Here is a 20127-nt window from a genome sequence, read left to right on the forward strand (position 1 = left end):
TTAACGCCATGACAGCTTCTGTGGCTGTTTATGGCGTGAGCCAGGTTTAGTTATTCGAAAATAATCAACTGAAATTAAAATGAAAACATGCAAATAAATGCTAATTCAAAATTTGAACACATAATACAAAAGTATATAAATAATAATAAATTAACACAAGATCCTGTGTATACGCACTTTAATTAACTCCTTAAAGGGATAGTTCACCCAAAACTGAAAATTCTGTCATTAATTACTCAACCTCATGTTGTTCCGAACCTGTAAGACCTTCATTCATCATCAGAACACAAATTAAGATATTTTTGATGAAATTCAAGAGCTTTCTAACCCATCATAGACAGCAACGCAACTGAAAAATTAATTAAAATAGTCCATGTGACATCAGTGGTTCAACCGTAATTTTATGAAGCTACGAGAATACTTTTTGTGCGCATAGAAACAAAATAACGAGTTTATTCAACAATTTCTTCTCTTCTGCAATTTCATCAAAAATGTCAAAATTTGTGTTCCGAAGATGAACAAAGGTCTTACAGGTTTGGAACAACTTGAGAGTGAGTAATTAATGACAGAATTTTCATTTTTGGGTGAACTGTCCCTTTAATGCATTTCAAAGTGTATTGATCTGTTATATGTATGATATCTAATGAATCAGACGCATACTTGCCAAAATGTCAGTTACAACAAAGTCCATATGGATCTTGTTCTAATGCTGTACTGTATCTTTCTCAGGTGGACCAGATGAATAAAATAGTGGAGGTGCTGGGGGTCCCGCCTAACCATATGCTGGATCAGGCCCCTAAAGCACGCAAGTACTTCGACAAGCTGTCCGACGGCCTGTGGACCGTCAAGAAGAACAAGGACATTAAGAAGGTACTTTATCCTTCGGCCTCCGTGAGTAAAACTCTGCTTCTACTTAACCTTCGCCCTCCTCCCAAAGACCCCCTCCCTCACAGTCACCTGCTCTGCACCGCCGCTCACCTTATCCTCAGGGAGAGGGGAAGAGAGAAAACTGGGGCTAAAATGGAGGAGGGTGGATCGGGTGGATAAAAAGGTTGGGGATGGAATTGAAGCAAGGCTAATGTGAGCTAGTGAACCTCCTCCTCTCTCCGCTGACACACCTCTGCTTACAGAGGCACGAGGTCAATCAAAACCCCTACCTACAGCATCTGTTCTCCTCATCATTGCCATCATCACAACCATCATCATTCTGTCTCTTAAGATGCTAGGTAGAAACAGGCATGTTAGTTGTGCTTATAGTACAGTATACATCAAGATATGTAAAGTAAAAGGCCAAAAATATGTGGAAACCTATTTTTAAATATTATATACAACAGCATGCAATGACCGCATATAATCCTAGAAAACTGGACCAATTGGTTTTGAAATTAAATCCACATTAAATACACATCCGGATTGGGTGTCCAGATACTTTTGGCCATACACTACCATTTAAAACGTTGGGGTTGGTATGAATTTTTTGTGAAAAAAAAAAAATAATAATACTGCAATATTAATACACTAAAGTGAGAGTGGAAGTAAGATTTTTGATTCAAAAAATCCTGAAATAAATGTATCATTTTCCACAGAAATACTAAGCTACACAACTATTTTCAACATTGATAATAGAAATATTTCTTGAGCACCAAAAAGTATAATAGAATAATTTCTAAAGGATCATGTGACACTGAAGACTGGAGTAATGGCTGCTGAAAATTATACAAAATTGCATTTTAAAATATATTAAATAAAATATATTAAAATAGAAAACAGTAATTTAAAATTGTAATACTATTTTGATAATATAAATGCAGCCTTGGTGCACATAAAATACATTTAAAAAATCAATATCAATATAAAAACAAAAATATCTTGCTGACCCAAAACGATTGAACGATAGTGTAAATAAAAAAGTAGGTTTTTATAATGAGGTCCCATTTGTTAATAATTAGTTAAAGCAATTAGCTAATATGATTTAATAATGAACTTTTTTTACATTTATTAATCTTTGTTAATGTTAATAAAAAGTTAATTTGTGTTAGTTAATAGTGCATCAACTAGCATGTTAACAAATGGAGCCTAATTGTAAAGTGCTGCTAAAATAACAATGAAGATTTAAAATATAGATGTAATGTTGCATGAAAAGAATGACTATATATTGATATGTGTAGATATGTATAGAGCCCTACCTGTTAGCAGCTCTTAGTCTAGTCAGTGACACGCATTGGGTCACAGGTTAAGTGAGTGCAGCCAGTAGCTAGAATGACCCTGTTTCTAGTGAAGATAAGTGAAAGTAGCTTCAGGTTAAGACTGTAGAAAGTGTGTGTGTGTGTAGGGGGTGGAGGGGAGGTATGTGGCCGCAGGTTAAGATGCAAAGGTGATAGCAGGTGGAGGGTAAAAGTCTGGATAAGGTCCTAATACACTTTGTTTTACAGGATTAATGTCTGGCACTTACTGCCAACTCATCCAGAGACTCACCTCAAATGCTCCAGCATGCATTTTGTGCTTCCTTGTGTACAATAGAGAAAAAGGTTAAAACATTTGAAAGCTTTGTACTCTTTTACAGTGGAGGTGCTGGAACATTTAAGTCTTTTTATAGTATTTATGGACCATGATACAGTGTAAAATGGCACAGATGAGGATCAGTGTCAAAGGGTCTGTACTGTGTATATGACAGGGTTCAACAATAAGGATTTTTTTTTCTGGTCACCAGGACAACAATCTCATTGGCTTCAACACAAACATTTTGCCTCACAAAAATGTTTATATTAATATTTCAGGAACAAAAGGAAAGTGAGTTTACTACAATAATACATTAGTTATTAAACATTCTATGCTGTTATTTTGCAGTAATATCTGGAAATTATGGAGATGTGTGATTGTGTGTAGTTCTTTCAACTGAAGTTCTTTCGAAAAGTCTCATTGTTGAACCCTGTATGTCACTTGGAGCTCCTTTGCAACCGTCATTATTCCCACAAAACCACAAACATCTCTCACTTTCAGCCCCCTTTCACCTGCATTCAGTAATGATTTCTGAGGTTGATTAGTTTCCTATTAAAGTCAACATGAAATCAGAATTGCAGTACACGTGTGTGCTCAGTGTATTAATGCACAGAGAGGAAAAATTTTTGTTTTCCTAATTTTTATGTATGTATGTACTACTACAACTTTCTTCTAGCAAACCTGGTGATCTAATGCTGGTTAATGTTAACGTGAACAAACTTGTATTCACATCATACTCCATTTCGGTATGTAACTTTCATTAAAAATGTAGAACCCACTTTTTATGTTCTAGTCACTTCCCAATGGATGAAAATCAAGCTGAACACTACTTTACAAATTTATTAAAATTTTTAAAACTATTAAAAGTTTTACTCAGAGGTGGGTTGCAAATGCCATTTCATGTTGACTTTATAGTATTAAAGTTATAATATTAGTAGATTTATGTATTTATTAATCCTTAAATTGGTTGTTACTAATGTAATATGTTTCTAGACTGGTAGTTCATCACCCTTTGTCTTTAAATGTTTAAAAATTATAAAATTTGAACTGTTATCTGCACTTAATTTCTAGCGATTATCGTCGATTTGATTGCACAGATGCTATTTAAACTAAACTGAGCTAGACAATGACATCTCTGAATTCAATAATGAAATGCCTTTAACTGAAAAGTGTTTAATCTTATCATTATACATTACTGGCACTCTTATCCTCCAATTTGATACTGTTCAGTGCTTTGACACAATCTGTATTGTTAAAAGTGCTATATAAATAAAGGTGACTTGACTTGACTTGACTAAATGCTACACATTTGTGCCTCATTCTCTTCCCTTCCTCTGTGTTGATTCGTCCCTCCAGGAATATAAACCACCTGCCACGCGACGACTGCACGAGATCCTGGGGGTGGAGACGGGAGGTCCAGGGGGGAGGCGAGCTGGAGAACAGGGTCACGCGCCCTGCGACTACCTGAAGTTCAAGGACCTGATCCTGCGCATGCTGGACTATGATCCCAAGACTCGCATCACGCCCTTTTACGCGCTGCAGCACAACTTCTTCAAGAAGACGACGGATGAGGGCACCAACACCAGCAGCTCCACCTCCACCAGCCCTGCCATGGACCACAGCCACTCCACCTCCACCACTAGCTCCGTCTCTAGCTCTGGTAAGTGTGTGTAATGCAGTGGTCACACTAGAGTTTGAGCATGCAAAATTTTTACGAACGCTGCAATGTCACACTATGTGGCATCTATTAAAAAAACAAATAATAGGGGTATAACAATAAATTGTGTCACAATATATGTTTCAGCCAAAGTCACATGTAGAAATATTTTATTTTGCATCAGATATGGTAATGGGACATCAACTAACGTAATCTCAGAAGGTCGCACATTTGATCTTCCATGTTTAGTAATTATTATTAATAAATTAAAAGTTAAATACATAATTTGCAATTTTGTAAAGGTATGTAGTCTGGGACAAAGTATGTGTAAATATTTAGTCAGAATCATGAATTTTCTGTGCACGGGGAAAAGGACTATTCATGTCAATTCCTGATATAATATAATACATTTTAACTTTTTTTTTGTAAGTTCAAAATATCGTGTATCAAACAGAATCGTGACATGAGTGTATTGTTACACCCCTAAAACATCCAAAATTTTCAAATATACAATCTACTCCAGTTTGCTGAAAAGCTGCAGATTTAAAGTTTACGTTCTTTAAATTCAGCTAAGAGGTCACATCATGACGTATCAATCTTCTATTGGTCACACGTCTTCATGTGATGTAAATTCACCAAACTTGAATTTTGGAATGCAAATTCATATAATCTTGTGTTTCCTGTCTCCTGTATATGCATACATATGAATGGAACGAATAGTGCAGTGTGATCACACCTTAAACCTGTTACTTGGGGATAGTAAACTCGTTTTACATCAGTTCTTTGTCCTTGCTCCCAATCCAGGTGGATCTAGCGGTTCTTCCAATGACAACCGAAATTACCGGTACAGCAACCGGTACTACAACAGTGCAGTCTCTCACACAGACTACGAGATGCAGAGCCCACAAGTAAGACATCTTTGCAGAGCACCACACAGCTCCTCGGTAACATGTCGAAACGATTCAAGTTGATCGCCTCTTCTCTCTCCAGGCTCCGTCTCAACAGCAGTTGCGCATCTGGCCAGGAGGGGACAGCAGCATGGGTCAGCTGTCCAACAGCGGCAGCGACTCCTCCTACCCGCAGCTGCTGTTGCACAAGCCGGCGGCCACGCAGCACTCGCGCCACTTCCTGGGCAACATGGGGGGCATGATGGAGCCGCACCATCCCCACCCCATCTACGGCAGCCACCACAGCAACGGCAGACAGCTCCGGCAACAGCAGCAGCAGAACCAGCCACAGGGCCAGGCCTCGCAGGGCCAGCAGGGCCAGGCACTGATGCCCGTCTCCTCCCCGCAGATGCAGGACAGCATCGAGCTCAGCCTCACCCACCACCACCACCTGGGTCAGTCTTCCATCATGCAGCCGCCCCCGTCGAGCTTGGACTCCAGTCAGTACGGCTCCTCCAACCTCCACCTGGGCCTCTCTGCCTTTCGGACTAGGACAGTCATGGCCCCCCAGCAGCCCCCTTCCGCTTCCCAGCAACAGTTGCCCCAGGCCCCAGCCTCCCAGGACAGCATGGTCGCTGCCTCCGGTTTGGGATACATCCCTCCGTGCTACGCCGGCAGCAACAACAATAACAACCCGCCGCAGGGAAGCGTCGGAGTGGGGGGGATGCTCACCGGGGGGCCTCCGCCCAGAGGAGTCGGGGGAGCTGGGGGGCGGCCGGACTCCGAGGAGTCCGCCATGATGGCAGTGTGCGGCAGCGGGAGTGGGAGCGGTCAGAGTGCAGCCAACTCTTGATAAATCTTGAACAAATTCCAAAAGCCATACGAAAATTTTAACGACAACATAACAGTGACAAAAGCGCCACACGTACACACACACACACACACGCACACGCAACACGTAGTAAACATACGACACACATACACGCGCGCGCGGCCACACGTAACAGAATCGCAGAGAAAAACTTGTGAAATATCAGACAGTCGGTTTCGGTTTTTTTCGTTTCGTTGTTTTGGTTTTGCATGGGGAGAAGGTCAAGGGAGGGATTTGAAACTATTTTTATCGTTATTTTTCTGTTCGTTTGTTTTTCTTTCATCGAAGGAGAAGGGCGGCAGGCGAAGTAGTCGCAACAGAAGGTTTTCAGAACGTTTGTTTTTACCATTCTTATATTGTTATTTGATTTTATGTGATTTCAGGACAGGTTTGCAGCGAGAGATTTTTATTGAGGCGAGGAGAGGAGAGTTTTGGGTTGAAAAAATTGAATGTTTTTGTCAACATGACAGCAGCGGGAGAGTACCTTATGCTTTTTTATTTTTGGTTTGTTTTGTTTTTTTTCCTGAGGTTTTGCCGTAATTGTATATTTTTAATTTATTAAGAATCACTACATAAGGAGAGAGACAGGAGAGGGGTTAGAAAGAGATCTAAATTGAGAGGTGGGTATTTTATGGGTTTATTTATTCAATGTTTTATTTATACATTTTTTTTTTTTTTTTTGGGGGGGGTCAGACATGATACTTATGCATAGAAAACAACAAGCAAACAAACTGGGTTTGAGGTTTTTTTGTTTTCTTTCTTGGCTTCATTTTGTTGTTTTTGGTTGCTTTTTTCTAGTTGAGCATAACCCACACACATATAAACAAACACACAGGCAAGACATACACAAACACATTTTTGTTACTTTTTTTTAATGTTTCCAGTCTTTATCTCGCTTGACACACTGGCTTATATATCTCAAACTATGAAACAAATCCTACGAATGAAATAAAGCAAATGACAGAAACTGTTTTTAGTCGCCACACAGTGAGCAACACCAACTAACAACTAGAGGAGGAGGCTGAACCATGAGCCGCTTTCACGAGGAGAGGGGGAACGTAACTCGACTTCACATAAAGGAGGAAGTGATACAGGAAAGTCTTGAAAAACATCAAAACATTTTGCCAGAAGGAAAACCAAAATGCTTCCCTGTTGTTCGTTTCAAAAAATAGTCTGCCTTCTTCTTCTTCTTCACCATCTCACTAGACTCTCTCACCCCTCTCTCTTACTTTGGTTTCTGTCTCTCTCTCTCTTTTTTCTAACCTTCTTTGTTTTGGACAGAAAACTATGAAAGCGTTAACACATTTGTATTAACTCTGGATATGCTAAGCCAAATCTTGCTGTAGCTCTCTCTTTCTCTCTCTCTTTATTTTCGTACTTACCCCATGTTTCTGTTGGAAGGAAGAGTCTGGGGCGAGATTTTGCAGGAGGGCGGAATACTTCGGTACGAAGGGACACTGTCACGCCCTCCTGACTGCGACCCCTCCCACTCTGACTTCATTTCCTGCCTCTCATTTTGCTTTCTCTCCTGTCTTTATTCTCCCCCTCCTCCCCTTCCTCCTTCACAACACTCTGTGAGTGCTGTTTGCCATCAAGTCAAAAAAGTGAACTACTTCTCTCTCGGCTGCTATCTCCACTCTCAACCATGTTCGGATTGCTGCTAAAGAAAACAGACAGATAAATAAATAAATGAATAAATAAATAAATAAATAAAAATGAGAACTTTTTAACCCTCCTGCTTCAGAAAAATGAAAAATAAACCACTGCATCTCATGTATTTATTACTATTTAACAAGGAAAAAAGAAAAAAAAGAAAAATCTGTTTTCTGCTGTTTTTTTGTTTGCTTTCTTTCTTGGTACAGGTTAAAGCTTGACATTTATATTATGTAACGGAAACATGGTATTAAACAAGTGCCTCGATTTATTGGTCAGCCACTGGACGGAATTGAACAGAAGAGGATTATAGGAGTTTGATCAAGGTTTATTATATGTATAGCTAAAATTCAAGCCTCATGCAACTGTGTAGAAATCCACGACAACTCAAACATCATGTGAGAACTTCATATTGGACGCGAGCTTCATTCAGTATGACTGACCAATACCATATATTTAATTAACTGATGACATCTTCATCCATTGTAATCTGTGTACATAGCATCCATGCATCATCCAGTTAACGTTAAAGCAATGTTAGGGTGAAATGTCATTTTCGAGGTTAATTCTAATGACTGGGATTCGAACCTGCCACCTTTGAGGCGTCAGGACCTGCAAACTACCTTATTCTGCTCAGATCAGTGATGATGACTGCTGTCCTTTATGTTCTTAATAACCAGTTAAAACTTGTAATTGGCCTCACTGGCTTCTTTACTTTGTCATTTTTTTCAACACCATCCTTCATGAAAACATAATGTCTGAAGTATTATGATATCATCGGTTTTGGTTTCTCTATTAAAGAGAGAGTTGCCTCTGTAGGTCCTCCAATCTTGTTATGTTTAGCAGACCTCGGTCACCATATAAATGTCACACTCACCATGCACTGTCAGAAACGTGTCTTAGCACTGATGAACTTTGAAAATGCAGATGTTTCCGAGATGCTTAACACACAAATACAGATTTTTGTGTCTGTTCAGTCATTATTGAAGAGTATAGGAAATATATCTTATCTATATAGAAAAGGAGGGGTTGCGGGGGACAGTATCCGGGACAAATTGTTGCTCTGTCACCTCTCAATAAATCTTGGAAACCCTAACACAAATCAATACCTGTGCTCTGTTGAAGTGGAGGAGCACCTAAAGCAGGGGTGTCAAACTAAGTTCCTGGAGGGCCACATGCAGCCCTGCACAGTTTAGATGCAACCCTAATTAAAACACACCTGATCCAGCTAATCAAGTCATTTAGGCTTATTTGAAAACTATGTGGTATGTGTGTTGGAGCTCCAGGAGCTGAGTTTGACACCCCTGATCTAAAGGGATATTTTTCACTATTTGTTTTAATTGTAATAATCACAAGATCAGCTAGATTCTAGATAGGGAAAGCTAATTCAGATGTCATTGGGAACATCCTGGTTTGGTAGCTATAATAGTTTATAGTCACAAGCTGGCTGATGCCATTTTTAATGGCTGTACTGTAAGTCAGAAGTTACACCTAAAATGTGTATTGCTGGTCTTTTATGAATCACTTGAATGAATTAGACTTACTGTAAGACATTTTGTTGAAGTAGACAAGTGTATTTCTGGTCTCATAGCAAAAATCATTGTGTATGGGGAAAAAAACTATTCTTTTAGTTTAAATCAGTCAAAAAGTCCCACAATGCTGTTTAAGGTCTTAATTGTGCATGCTTCTAACTAAAAAGTTATAAACCAAATTTTGTGTTAAATGCGATAGCAACCTTTAGCTTAATGCTGGAACCCGAAACTGAATTTATTTAAAGAAACGTCGAATGAATTTGAGAACATACTCGTCTTTAACAGCGTTCGATTTGGTAATATTTTTTATTATTTGAGTCGGATCTTTTTAATGAATAGTTCGACTCTTATTGATTCGGATCTTGCGATTGTCGAATCGAACCGACTCAGTGAACCATAAATTGAGCGTACCGAGGACCAGGCAAAAAGTAAGTTAATTTAATTTAGCAAACATGTAACAAATAAAAACAATTTTATCCGCTCATATAGGAAATAAACTCGTTTTAAATAAACATCTAGAACAGAAGGGGAAAAGTGGTATAAAAAGTTAACGAATTTCAGCATTGTTTAATGTGAATCCATATTACATGGGCAATATATTTATGAGCTAAATCATGGCAGGTACACCTTTTTTTTTTTTAGTTAATTATTATTTTTATAGGCCTATTTAATTATTCGGAAGAAAAAAAAACATTTTTCAATTAAAAAGTAATCGATGAAACCACATAATAAACAGCAATACATATACGACGCCGAGGCGGAATTACGTGATGACGTTATTTTATTTTATTTTATTTTATTTTATCCGGTTCATTGAAATAAACTATTCGAAAGAACTGACTGTCATCACTAAACGAGTAATTAGTAGTCGTCGCGTCATCAATCAACAGGTGGCTGCGGCGCGCGACTTGCGTTCTTCTCAGCTGCGTTTTATTTACTTCCTCCATGTGACATTTAAGACTTAATAGTTAGCATGGAGCGAACGAGTTTGTATTTTTGTTGTTCTTTGTACTTTATTGGCATGCTGCACATCACCAGAGCTTACACTTATGGGACCGGGGGTCATCTAGAATATAGCAATGTCGTCTCCACGGAGCAGAAAGTCCATGACATGCAGCTCATGCTAGGCGCGGTCAGGCCGTGGACAGGAGACAGCGAGTTTACGAAGAACCCTGCGGTTATGCGACCATACCACGTTTTCCCAATGTTCCAGCACGGTCCAGTTCCTCTCGCTGACATGGAGCTGTTCAGACCTGTGTCCGGGAGAAGACAGTTACCAAGCCGCTTGACTAGCCTTCTAATCCCACAAATGAACCCTCAGCTCATGCAGGTGTCTCCCGTGCGTAACGCTCGTGGTGTGGAGGTGTGGTGTGGTTACAGTAAGATCTCAGTGCGCATGAATAAGAGTCTGCTGGGCTTCAGAAGTTCACAGTTTTCATTTCTCCTGGGAACATGTCCTGTCTCTCGCTCAGACGAGAACTTTCTGTATTTTCATTACGACCTCAATGACTGTGAGAGCTCGTTAACGGTAAGTAGCTACTTATGTAAGATAAACCCAGTCTTAAATGTGCATGTCAGGGGTTTATACATTTTCAACCCACCATATTGTCAGATGTATAATAACATGAAAAGCAGAAAACAGTAGAATATTTAAAATTGACTGTAAACTATTTTTGATGAATGATTCTTGAACATTGTCGAGAAAGGAGAATGAAATCAGTTTGATTTTTATGTTTTCATTTTAATTTTATTTCTGCTGTGAATAAGCCAACCCTGTAAAGTTTAACATATGAAATGATATTCATATAGTATCTATTTGAAGAGTTCAGATGCAAAGTTTTTTCTAAAATGAGCATTTTTCTCAGACTTCTATGTGTAGGTTCAGTCGTTTCACTATAATGGCAATGAATCGGTTCTTGAAGTGAAATAACTGAACAGAAACAAAGGAGCCTGAGAAAAATGCTCATTTTAGAATAAAAATTTCAGACTGCATCTGAGCTCTTCATTTTTTAAAACATTGAAACATTTAATGAACATTTAGACGACCAAAAAAGGTTTTATTTTATTTGTATTATTTATTTTTGGATGATCACATTTGATACACCAGGCTTTTATGGCTCCTTTAAAAACAGCTCTCTTTTATTTAGAGGCCCAAACTGAGCAAAAATATGCAATTTGTGCAGTTGCTGATATTTGTGGCCAAAAAGGAAGATAAAATTCTAATAGCTTGTAACAGTATAGCAGACTACAATTCATATGCATAGCAGTTATCACTCTATATTTCCCAATAATATATCCTAGTAAGGTGATATTTAAATGTTTAGTTATATAATCAAAAGTCTATGGTTATTGTGAGGGGCAAAACATACTGTATAATGCATCTTTTTTTTTTTTTTTTTTTTTTTAATTATGTATTGATAATCAAGTAAACCTAAGTTGCTTTATTTCACTACGTGTTTATCTTTAAATATTAATAAAAATATAAAATATATTCTTACGTTTACTTCATAAAAATCAGTCACAAAGATTGTCACCGCAAAAATTTATACTAAAAGATCTTTACTTGATAAAAAGTATAAATTATGAATCACACAACAGAAGGCATGTAGTAGATTGTGTACAACAGGTTTATCAGCAAAGAAGCCATAGAAACTTGTCAAATATAATTCAGTAGGCTTTAAAGGGGTCGTTCATCTCAATCCACAAATTATTGGATACCATTATTATCAGCCATAATAGCCACTGAAACATGAACAAAATAACTTGGTGCACTTTCAACGTGTTCGTTTTGATTTTACTATATCATATAACGTTTGATCCTCAGATGATGAAAGGCCAGATCATGTATTCCAACACGTTGCACTATACTCCAGCAGAGCCTCCAGGGACAGTCATCCGCGCTGTGCCCCTTATATTAAACATCCAGTGCCTATACAATAGGTAAGCCATCAATCTGGACAGGTTTCAGGACTTGGAGATAAAATGCACCTCATCATCCATTTGTTTTTTTTAATTTTTAGATTTCATCATTCCTACAAAATGGGCTTCCTGCCTGTGGCGAGGGAGCATGTGTTTCACAAGATTTTTGAACGCAGGGCCAAGTTTAGTCTTTATGTGTGTAATGGTAAGCTTTTCCTCTCCTTCTGTATAATTTCCTGTTTTGTTTGACCCCTCAAATGGTGTTGGTGCCCATCGGTCTATTAAATTGTGTGAACTCTAGATCGCTGGGAAAGACTCGAGGGAAATGGGAGTTTTGTGCTTGGCGAGCCCATGTATTTTGAAGTCAGTGCTGCTTATATATCCGAGGACGAAAGAATTTTTGTTGACTCCTGCCATGCAACAGCATCAACAGACCCAAAGTCTATTCCACAACATGATGTTATTTATAATTATGGGTAAGTAGTTTGGAGGACTCTGCTTTTATTAACATGAATACACTTTTGATGGGGAGAAGAACAAATATTAACAACAAACACTGCAATTTCAGGTGTATGGAGGACAGCAGAAGACAAGCAAGTCTCTCACGCTTTCTCCAAAGACAGTCTAACATCATAAGGTTTTCAGTCGATGCCTTTTTACTCCCCCAAGTTACTGGCTCGGTAATGTTTTTATTCTTAAGTGTCAATATAAAGGAGAGAACGGGGCTAGTTGTCTCACTTTTAACTCCCGGGATTATTGGGTGAGGTTGCGTTTGATATTGGGTTTACAATTATAAAGGGAACCTGCTGTTTATTGACTTTGAGAATAATAATTTCCAGAATATTTATCTAAAATTTTCTAATTATCCTCCATAACACATCAGATGATTTTATGATGTTTTCTGCAAATTGTAGACAATAAAATTTGGGGAAAAAATGAAACGCAACAAAGTGAAATTTGTTTTTAAAAATGTATGAAACTGCAAAAATGTAAAAAGTAACACATGAAATTGCTTTTAATGTGTAGAAATTACAGTGTATAAAACACGTGACAACCTACCCCTGTCTAATATGTAGGTGTGTTTATATATTTACACACATGAATGAATATGTGTTGATTTATTCATTTCTACAGAACTTTTACCTACATTGCACAGTAACAGTTCACAGTGCCACTACAAGTGCCATAGCAAAGTCATGTACCTATAACAATGTAGAGAGAAGGTAAGTTATTGTATTTCACACACATATGCAACATAGTGTGTAAATGCGGAGAAGCTGCATTCACTCTTAGTTCTTATCCTGTACCAACAGGTGGGAGGAACTCTACACCGATGCATCTGTTTGTGCTTGTTGTGATTCCACGTGTGAAATTGAATCCTATTGTAAGTAGAAAACATCAGAGACTATCAAATGAAAACACTATAAGTCACACATCAGTGTTTTGTTCTTGCTTCCATAACAGCTTCTTTGCCCCATGTGACACAATCTATAACAAGCAAACCCTGGATTTTGGACAAAAACAAACAATCTTTAATCCAGACTATGGAAGGGTGGGTCAAAGTTCAAGAGGAAACAGAACAGATGAAGTTCAAGAGCGCAGAAGGAATCGATGAAGAGGAAGAAGATGGTCACACTGTGGAGATTGTGACTGATACTGAAGAACAAATAGAAGCAAAAGAGAAACATAAAAAGTTGCCCATGAATGATTTAGATGAGGATGTAGAAGTAATTGTTGGGACAGTGGAAACAACTGCTAAAGAGTTAAAGGATAAAAAGGGTGATCGTTCTGGAAAAGTAATGCTTTTTAGGGAGTGGAAGAACAGGGCTGTAAAGATTGGAGAGGATGCTGGGAGACGCAAGAGCACAAGTAGAACTGATATTGTTAAACGGCCGGGTGTTCAGTTGATAGAAGAGCTTTTGGAAGATGTTAATAATGACCAAGCATCCAGCAAGAGTGGAGTACAAGAAATGATTCACATTACCAGAGAAGAACTGTCCGAAGATGAAACACAGCCTGAAGATTCTGAGAAGAACATGCAAGTACAAAGTACAATAGGTCCATCACAAATAGTGATGGATGAAGAGATATTTTTAAATGCCAAACATGAACCAGTGGAGTGGAATCAAGATAAACACTAACTATAACTGATGTGGGAAAAATGGAGGACTGACTTTTGAGGTCATTCCAGGGTCTCCAAGGTATGACAGTTTAATCATAGCCATCACTTTATAACAGATTCTTTATAATTTTTAAGTGTTTATTTATTTCTGTTTTAGGTTCCTTGAATGATCTTTTTCGGACTTGCATCTGTGGGGCAAGAGATCTCTGCATACTTTCTTACGGATTCAACTGAATTCAACAAAATATAAGTAGTCACATTTTCTGTACTTGTATTGAAAAGTATGCATTCTTTAAAGTACTGTGCTAACATTCACTGTAATGTCATCAGAATATTAAAACATTTTTGATTGATCATTAGTTTTCTTTTTCTGATGTCCTCTGACCTCATTGGTGCCTCAGTGACTTATTCTTAAAAAGATAATCTCACAGTTCATATTTTACCCCAAAATCAAAAAAAATAAAAATGCATAAAGAAAATTCTACTGATTTGTATGACAATTAAGTTGTTTGGTTTGTTTGTTTTTTGCATTATGATCTTCTGTCTAAATTTGTTCATAAATCACAGGAATAAAACCTCAAGAGAATACCCTGACGTGATTAGACATGTGAATGAATATGGAGAACAGACACATTTGAGAATAAAGAGCAGTAACAGATTTCGGCAATCTCTAATTTACTGTCAGATTTGATGGCCATGCTGTATATGTCTGTATACTGCTCACATCAGATGAAAATGCATTTTAAAATCCAGATTAAAGGTTTAGACATCATTAGGGTAACAGATTTCGGTAACCTACACTGCCTTGTCCAATTTGGTGAACCTTCTGTATCTGTTCTCATAAGACCAAAACACTTATATAAAACCAAGGAGGCCAGATGCCAGCAGAGCGAATTTGGGTAAAATTAAAGCCATTCTGTGTAAAAATAAAGAGAGATAATAGATTTTGGTAACTTTTTAATACTGTGCTGTTATGTCTGTTGCTGGTCACATTAGAATAATATGCTTTCTAGGGTATAAAACAGGAGTTTAGACATCTTTGAAGAGCATTAAAGCCATTCTTTATGAAATGAAGGGTAACTTATGCTGCCTTATCGGCTTCAGCAACTGTGCTTTAGCTATGTCTCCATGTGTTTGCAGCAGACCAAAATGCTTTCTAGATCATGAGAAAGCTGAAATTAGACATCACCAGAGTGAATATGGCTACTATTAAAGCCAACAAATCTCAATAGCAACTAGATTTTATTAGTTTATTTATTTAATGAATAAATAATCAGAAAGGTGAAACACAAACAGAAAAAAACAAAGTATGCAAAATAATGATAGACCCACCCAGCTTGGGACACTAAAAACATTATTTCTTGGAAAAGGTGCCTTCTTGCACGAACTTACTGCACCACTAAAAAGTGTAAATGTAAATTAATGTATGAACTTTTTTATTATTATTTTATATAAGATGACAAATTGTTTCATTAATTTATGTTTTCATATGTCTGTTGTTAACCCAATAAATAAATAACACTTGTCACCTATTTCCGTCAGGGATGACATAAAATGCGCTGAATCTGTTTTGAGAACTGCTCGAAAGAACCGATTCGTGGAAATGAATCGGTCTTCCATCACCAGTGAAACAGGTGCATTAATTACCCATTTCAGCTTTGTGAAATATGTCAGGGTTACCAACACTGTTTGAGTTAAAGAGCGACTATTACCATTTCTTTGATGCAGTTTAGAGAGATGAAGCTTTATTTCCCAGTAATATTTACTTTACTGGTCTTTTCTTCCACATATGTGTACGCGTTACGATCTGCGTCAAAGCACGCGAGCAATTCGACCTCAGCACTGGATGTAAAGTTTGGAGAAGATTTCGACGGATCTGCTGTCAAGAGTCTCGGCTCGCCATTTTTACAACTTCCCGTTTTCCAGCATTCAAGAATCCCCCTTTTGGACAAAAAGCAGTTCTCTCCGATGCATGGATCAGGCCATGAACAACTCCCCGAGGAGACGAAAGAAGTCCTCATCCCGCGCGCCGCGGTAACGTTACCGGAGGCCTCCCGCCGCCGCGGGCGATCACACGGAGTAAACGTCGTTTGCCAAATGAAGAAAATGATCATTAAAGTTCACAAACACATTTTAGGCATCGACGGCCTTCATTCAGAGTTAAAACTGGGAACATGCGACATCAGCAAGACTACAAAACACTATCACGTGTTTATTTACGACATGGACAAGTGTGGAAGTAAGAGAAAGGTGTGCTTAGCTAATATATGTTTTCTTTAGTTTCCTCTTTTTTTCCCCCTCCTAAATAACAAAGTGCAGTAAACTGTAATGAAAATTATATTGTAACAAATGTCAATCTGCGGTATTAAGCAGCTTAACGCACTACATTAAATAATAACGTTAATTTGGATACGTATAGGCTACTCGGCCAGAATGTAGGTTATGTCTGTTATTTATTACTTCTTAATTTGTATAATTTCAAACAATACGTTCATAATAAGGCTTTGCAAACATTATGTAACCTTGTATAGTCTAGATGTTGCAACAAAACCATCTTGGAAAAAAATTGCTTTCTCTAGATAGATGGATAGATTAAAAAAAAAATTTATTAAAATGTCTAAGATTAAAAGGAAGGAGACTCATGATAGCGCTAAGGCTCAAAAATTAATTCTGCTCAGTTCAACTCAGGGCTTCACTTGTTAAACTTCACTGTGAAATTATCTTTGTCTTTTTGAATGCAGTTAGTAAACAAAAGAGTAACATATTCCAACATACTGCACTACTCTCCAGTGACGGACCTGGGGCCAATCCGCCGCGCCGTGCCTTTCTCACTACCTGTTGAGTGTCACTTTAATAGGTAAATCTGTCTTTGTATGTACATCTCGATTATGTGTTGATTGCACTGCAAAAAAAATGCTTATCTTAGTATTTTTGTCTTGTTTCTAGTCAAAATATCAAAAAATGTACTAGATAAGCAAAATGACAAGATATTTAGTCGGTTCCAGAGGGGAAAAAAACTAAATTAAGTGCGTTTTGCTTAAAACAAGTAAAATTATTTGCCAGTGGGTGTAAGTAAAATATTCTTAAAACAAGAGTATTTTACTTGCCCTACTGGCAGACTGCACTTAATTTAGTTTTTTTCCCCCTGGAAACAAGACTTAATATCTAATGACGCCATTTTGCTTATCTAGTAAATGCATCTTGCATTTTCTACATTTTAGAAATTTTTACAAATTAGCTTTTTTTTTTCAGTGTGTGTGAATGTGTTCCACTTGCAGTACCTTTTTGTGTCTGTTTTGTGCCTGTTAATCACTGATTTACTTTAACAATCTAACCCCCATTTTTTTTTCTCCAGATATCATTACTCGTATAAAATTGGTTACATACCACAAGTCAGATATCAGAACTACTTCAAACCCCTGAGAACTGTGGACAGTGTTGTACTCACACCCCGTGATGGTAAACGAGGCTTGACTAATAAGATGAGTGCTCCATTCTATATCAGTCAATGTAACATCACCATCCTGTCTTTTAGAGCTGTGGAGAAGGTTATCGCCCACCGAAGAGTATACCATTGGTCACCCCATGTACTTCCAAGCAGACGGACCTCCTCTTGCTGAGGACGAGAGGATGTTTGTGGATTCCTGTTACGTGACTATCAGCAGTTCTCATTTGTCCATGCCACGATTTACAGTCATTGAAAGCCACGGGTAATACTTTGTTCATTTAGCTCTTATTGTGCCTGCTGTGTCATTTTTGGTAAGCAAAATTCTAAGGCCTTCAAATTGTCAACATAATCAAAATTTGGATGGAAAAACTGTTCAGCAATCTACTAACATGTGAATGATAGCTTTTACTTTTTCTAGTAAATAAAAGGCCTTATAGTGTAACTGCAGAAACGTCCAGCTTCAGGTACATGTGTCTGTTTGTTGTGAGATCTTACATGCAAGAATATTTTTAATTTTATTAATATTTAAAGATTAACACCTACAGGGCAGAAGAAACTTAGATTGATTAATTATCAGTACATATTTTTTTAATAAAATGTGAATATCAAATATGATACATCAGGATTTTGAGGAACATTTCATTTTACACCTTTTAATCATTACTGCACTGCATTGTATTATATGTTTTACTCTGGCAATATAAACTACAAAGCTTAATTGTATACCAAAGCACTGAAATATCATCTTAAGACCTGTTATTGGAGATACAGATTGGCAACTGATATTTATATGTATTTTATGTAGGTAGTCTGCTATACTGTTACAAAGATTTTATTTACTTGCATTACAAGCTATTAGAATTTTATTTTATTTTTTGGCTATATAAATAACAGCAGCTGCACCAAATTACATATTCTTGCTCAATTTGGGTCTTGGAATAAAAATTAGGTGTGTTTTCCTCCAGGTATGAGCTGCATATTTTCCTATATTATACTATTTGAGCCATATAAGTCTGATGTAACATACAATGCTCATGCAAACTTCTTTGTTTCTTTTTATATTTTGTCTAAATGTTCAATAAACTGTTCCATTAGGGGGAAAAAAGTTATTTTCTAACTATTATTTATTTCATGCCAGGCTTTACATGTATGCTCTTTTTGTTTTAGGTGCATGACTGATAGCAAAAGCAGTAGATGGTCCAAATTCATCCAGAGTGGACAAAGAAATGTTGTGCGGTTCTCCTTGGATGCATTTCTGTTTCATGGGATGTTGGGAGAGGTGAAATTATAAGCTAAAATGGCATGCCGATGTCATACAATTTCAGAAAAATGTTGCTTTTTCCTATGAGAGGGTCAGGCTCATGATATTTGATGAAAGATTTGACTTATCAGTTGAGTCTATTTATTGAGGTTGCTTGTTCATTTTATTCTCAGCATCTTTACATGCATTGTGAAATATCCGTCGGAAGTTTCAAACCAACATCAAGTGCAAAGTCCTGCACTTACAACCAGTCAATAAAACGGTATATCTAATTCTGGTTGTACTGTGAGTGTTATTTTCAGAACTGAACTAGTACTAATTTGGATCATTTCTTCAGATGGGAGGAGTTATATGGTTCAAATGATGCTTGCCTCTGCTGCGACTCCACATGTCTGTCTTCTGATCTGTCTGGTAAGAAATGTCAAGTGATTTTAGGGCAGAGTATGTTGTTGTTTGAATATAGATCTTTTCATAGCACTGCATTAAGAGTAAATGCAATAATGCTTGCTAAGATGTCAGGAAAGTCTTGCCACATCATGGAGCTTTTATAAGATTTTAGCGAACCTGTTCTCTGACTTAAGAATCTCAGATTTGTGTCAAGCCCTATTTTATGAATTCATTTACAGTGTCCAGTAAGGTCATCACCAGTGAGCCCTGGATCATGGAGTCTGATTTGGAAATTGTCGAGGAAGAGCAAACATCTCCATTCATGACAGAGGAGGTGGGAACAGGTTTTGTTGAAGTAATAACCACACAGACAGCTGAGATTGGACCTCGTCATTTTGTGCCAGACCCGGCTGTGGTGAAGGAAGTCGACAAATTTGTGGAGCCACGCAGAATATTTGAGGAGGTATTTGGATTGGGCTAAACAAAAAGGACTAAATAAAGACATTTATTATTTAGTTTTCAGTTAAATTGCACTTGATTTGTTAATAAATGCATGATGCACACTTTCGAAATTTGCGCTTTTTCCTTTACTTTTAGCTTTTTGTAGTGTCTCATGTTATCAAAAAATAAATATCACTAAAATATGGTGAGTCTGTGAGACAATTGTGCCTTGGGAATTGCAGCTCTAAATAGATAACAAAGCACCCAAAAACTACACTACACTGCAATACACAATGGTTTTTAGTAGTGAAAAAAGGTTCTTTTATGTTCTCCAAACTAAGAAATAAAATGGTTGAGCATAAACATTTTGAAAAGGATATTCTTTGTGATGAATAAATTGTTGGTAATGTCTAAAAAAAAAAAAAAGGACGGTAATAATTCACAGATGCG

General features: G+C 37.4%; 3 protein-coding genes across 7 annotated transcripts in view; all 3 read left to right on the top strand.

Annotated features, from left to right (window-relative positions):
* The window catches only part of dyrk1b (dual-specificity tyrosine-(Y)-phosphorylation regulated kinase 1B), a 43654-nt gene extending 35388 nt beyond the window's left edge, over positions 1 to 8266 (top strand). For 2 of the 3 annotated variants that reach the window (XM_058747290.1, XM_058747288.1), the window contains exons 8-11: positions 730 to 891; positions 3856 to 4159; positions 4961 to 5064; positions 5147 to 8266. In XM_058747290.1, the coding sequence (XP_058603273.1) occupies positions 730 to 891; positions 3856 to 4159; positions 4961 to 5064; positions 5147 to 5896 (1320 nt within the window). In that variant the 3' untranslated portion in view covers positions 5897 to 8266. The remainder of the gene's footprint in view (positions 1 to 729; positions 892 to 3855; positions 4160 to 4960; positions 5065 to 5146) is intronic. The other variant, XM_058747289.1, reaches the window with a different exon arrangement.
* Positions 8267 to 8895: 629 nt separating this feature from the next.
* zp3d.1 (zona pellucida glycoprotein 3d tandem duplicate 1) lies at positions 8896 to 16094 on the top strand. 2 transcript variants are annotated; one of them, XM_058747293.1, is made up of 11 exons: positions 8896 to 10627; positions 11924 to 12039; positions 12120 to 12223; positions 12320 to 12494; positions 12587 to 12698; positions 13153 to 13241; positions 13332 to 13402; positions 13483 to 14219; positions 14298 to 14390; positions 15683 to 15774; positions 15959 to 16094. In XM_058747293.1, the coding sequence occupies exons 1-8, from the start codon at positions 10073 to 10075 to the stop codon at positions 14157 to 14159; spliced, it is 1899 nt and encodes a 632-aa protein (XP_058603276.1). In that variant the 5' UTR covers positions 8896 to 10072; the 3' UTR covers positions 14160 to 14219; positions 14298 to 14390; positions 15683 to 15774; positions 15959 to 16094. The 2 variants fall into 2 exon arrangements, with proteins under 2 accessions (XP_058603276.1, XP_058603274.1); XM_058747291.1 differs by lacking the exons at positions 15683 to 15774; positions 15959 to 16094 and having other exon boundaries at positions 14298 to 15525.
* Positions 15781 to 20101, top strand: zp3d.2 (zona pellucida glycoprotein 3d tandem duplicate 2). Of its 2 annotated transcripts, none has more exons than XM_058747299.1 (8): positions 15781 to 16390; positions 16882 to 16997; positions 17496 to 17599; positions 17676 to 17850; positions 18756 to 18867; positions 19023 to 19111; positions 19187 to 19260; positions 19476 to 20101. In XM_058747299.1, exons 1-8 carry the CDS (start codon positions 15863 to 15865, stop codon positions 19715 to 19717), a joined length of 1440 nt encoding a protein of 479 aa, XP_058603282.1. In that variant the 5' UTR covers positions 15781 to 15862; the 3' UTR covers positions 19718 to 20101. The 2 variants fall into 2 exon arrangements, with proteins under 2 accessions (XP_058603282.1, XP_058603283.1); XM_058747300.1 differs by having other exon boundaries at positions 15781 to 16379; positions 16931 to 16997.
* The last annotated feature ends 26 nt before the right edge of the window (positions 20102 to 20127 follow it).

This window comes from Onychostoma macrolepis, chromosome 16, assembly GCF_012432095.1.
Source record: "Onychostoma macrolepis isolate SWU-2019 chromosome 16, ASM1243209v1, whole genome shotgun sequence".
Lineage (NCBI taxonomy): Eukaryota > Metazoa > Chordata > Actinopteri > Cypriniformes > Cyprinidae > Onychostoma > Onychostoma macrolepis.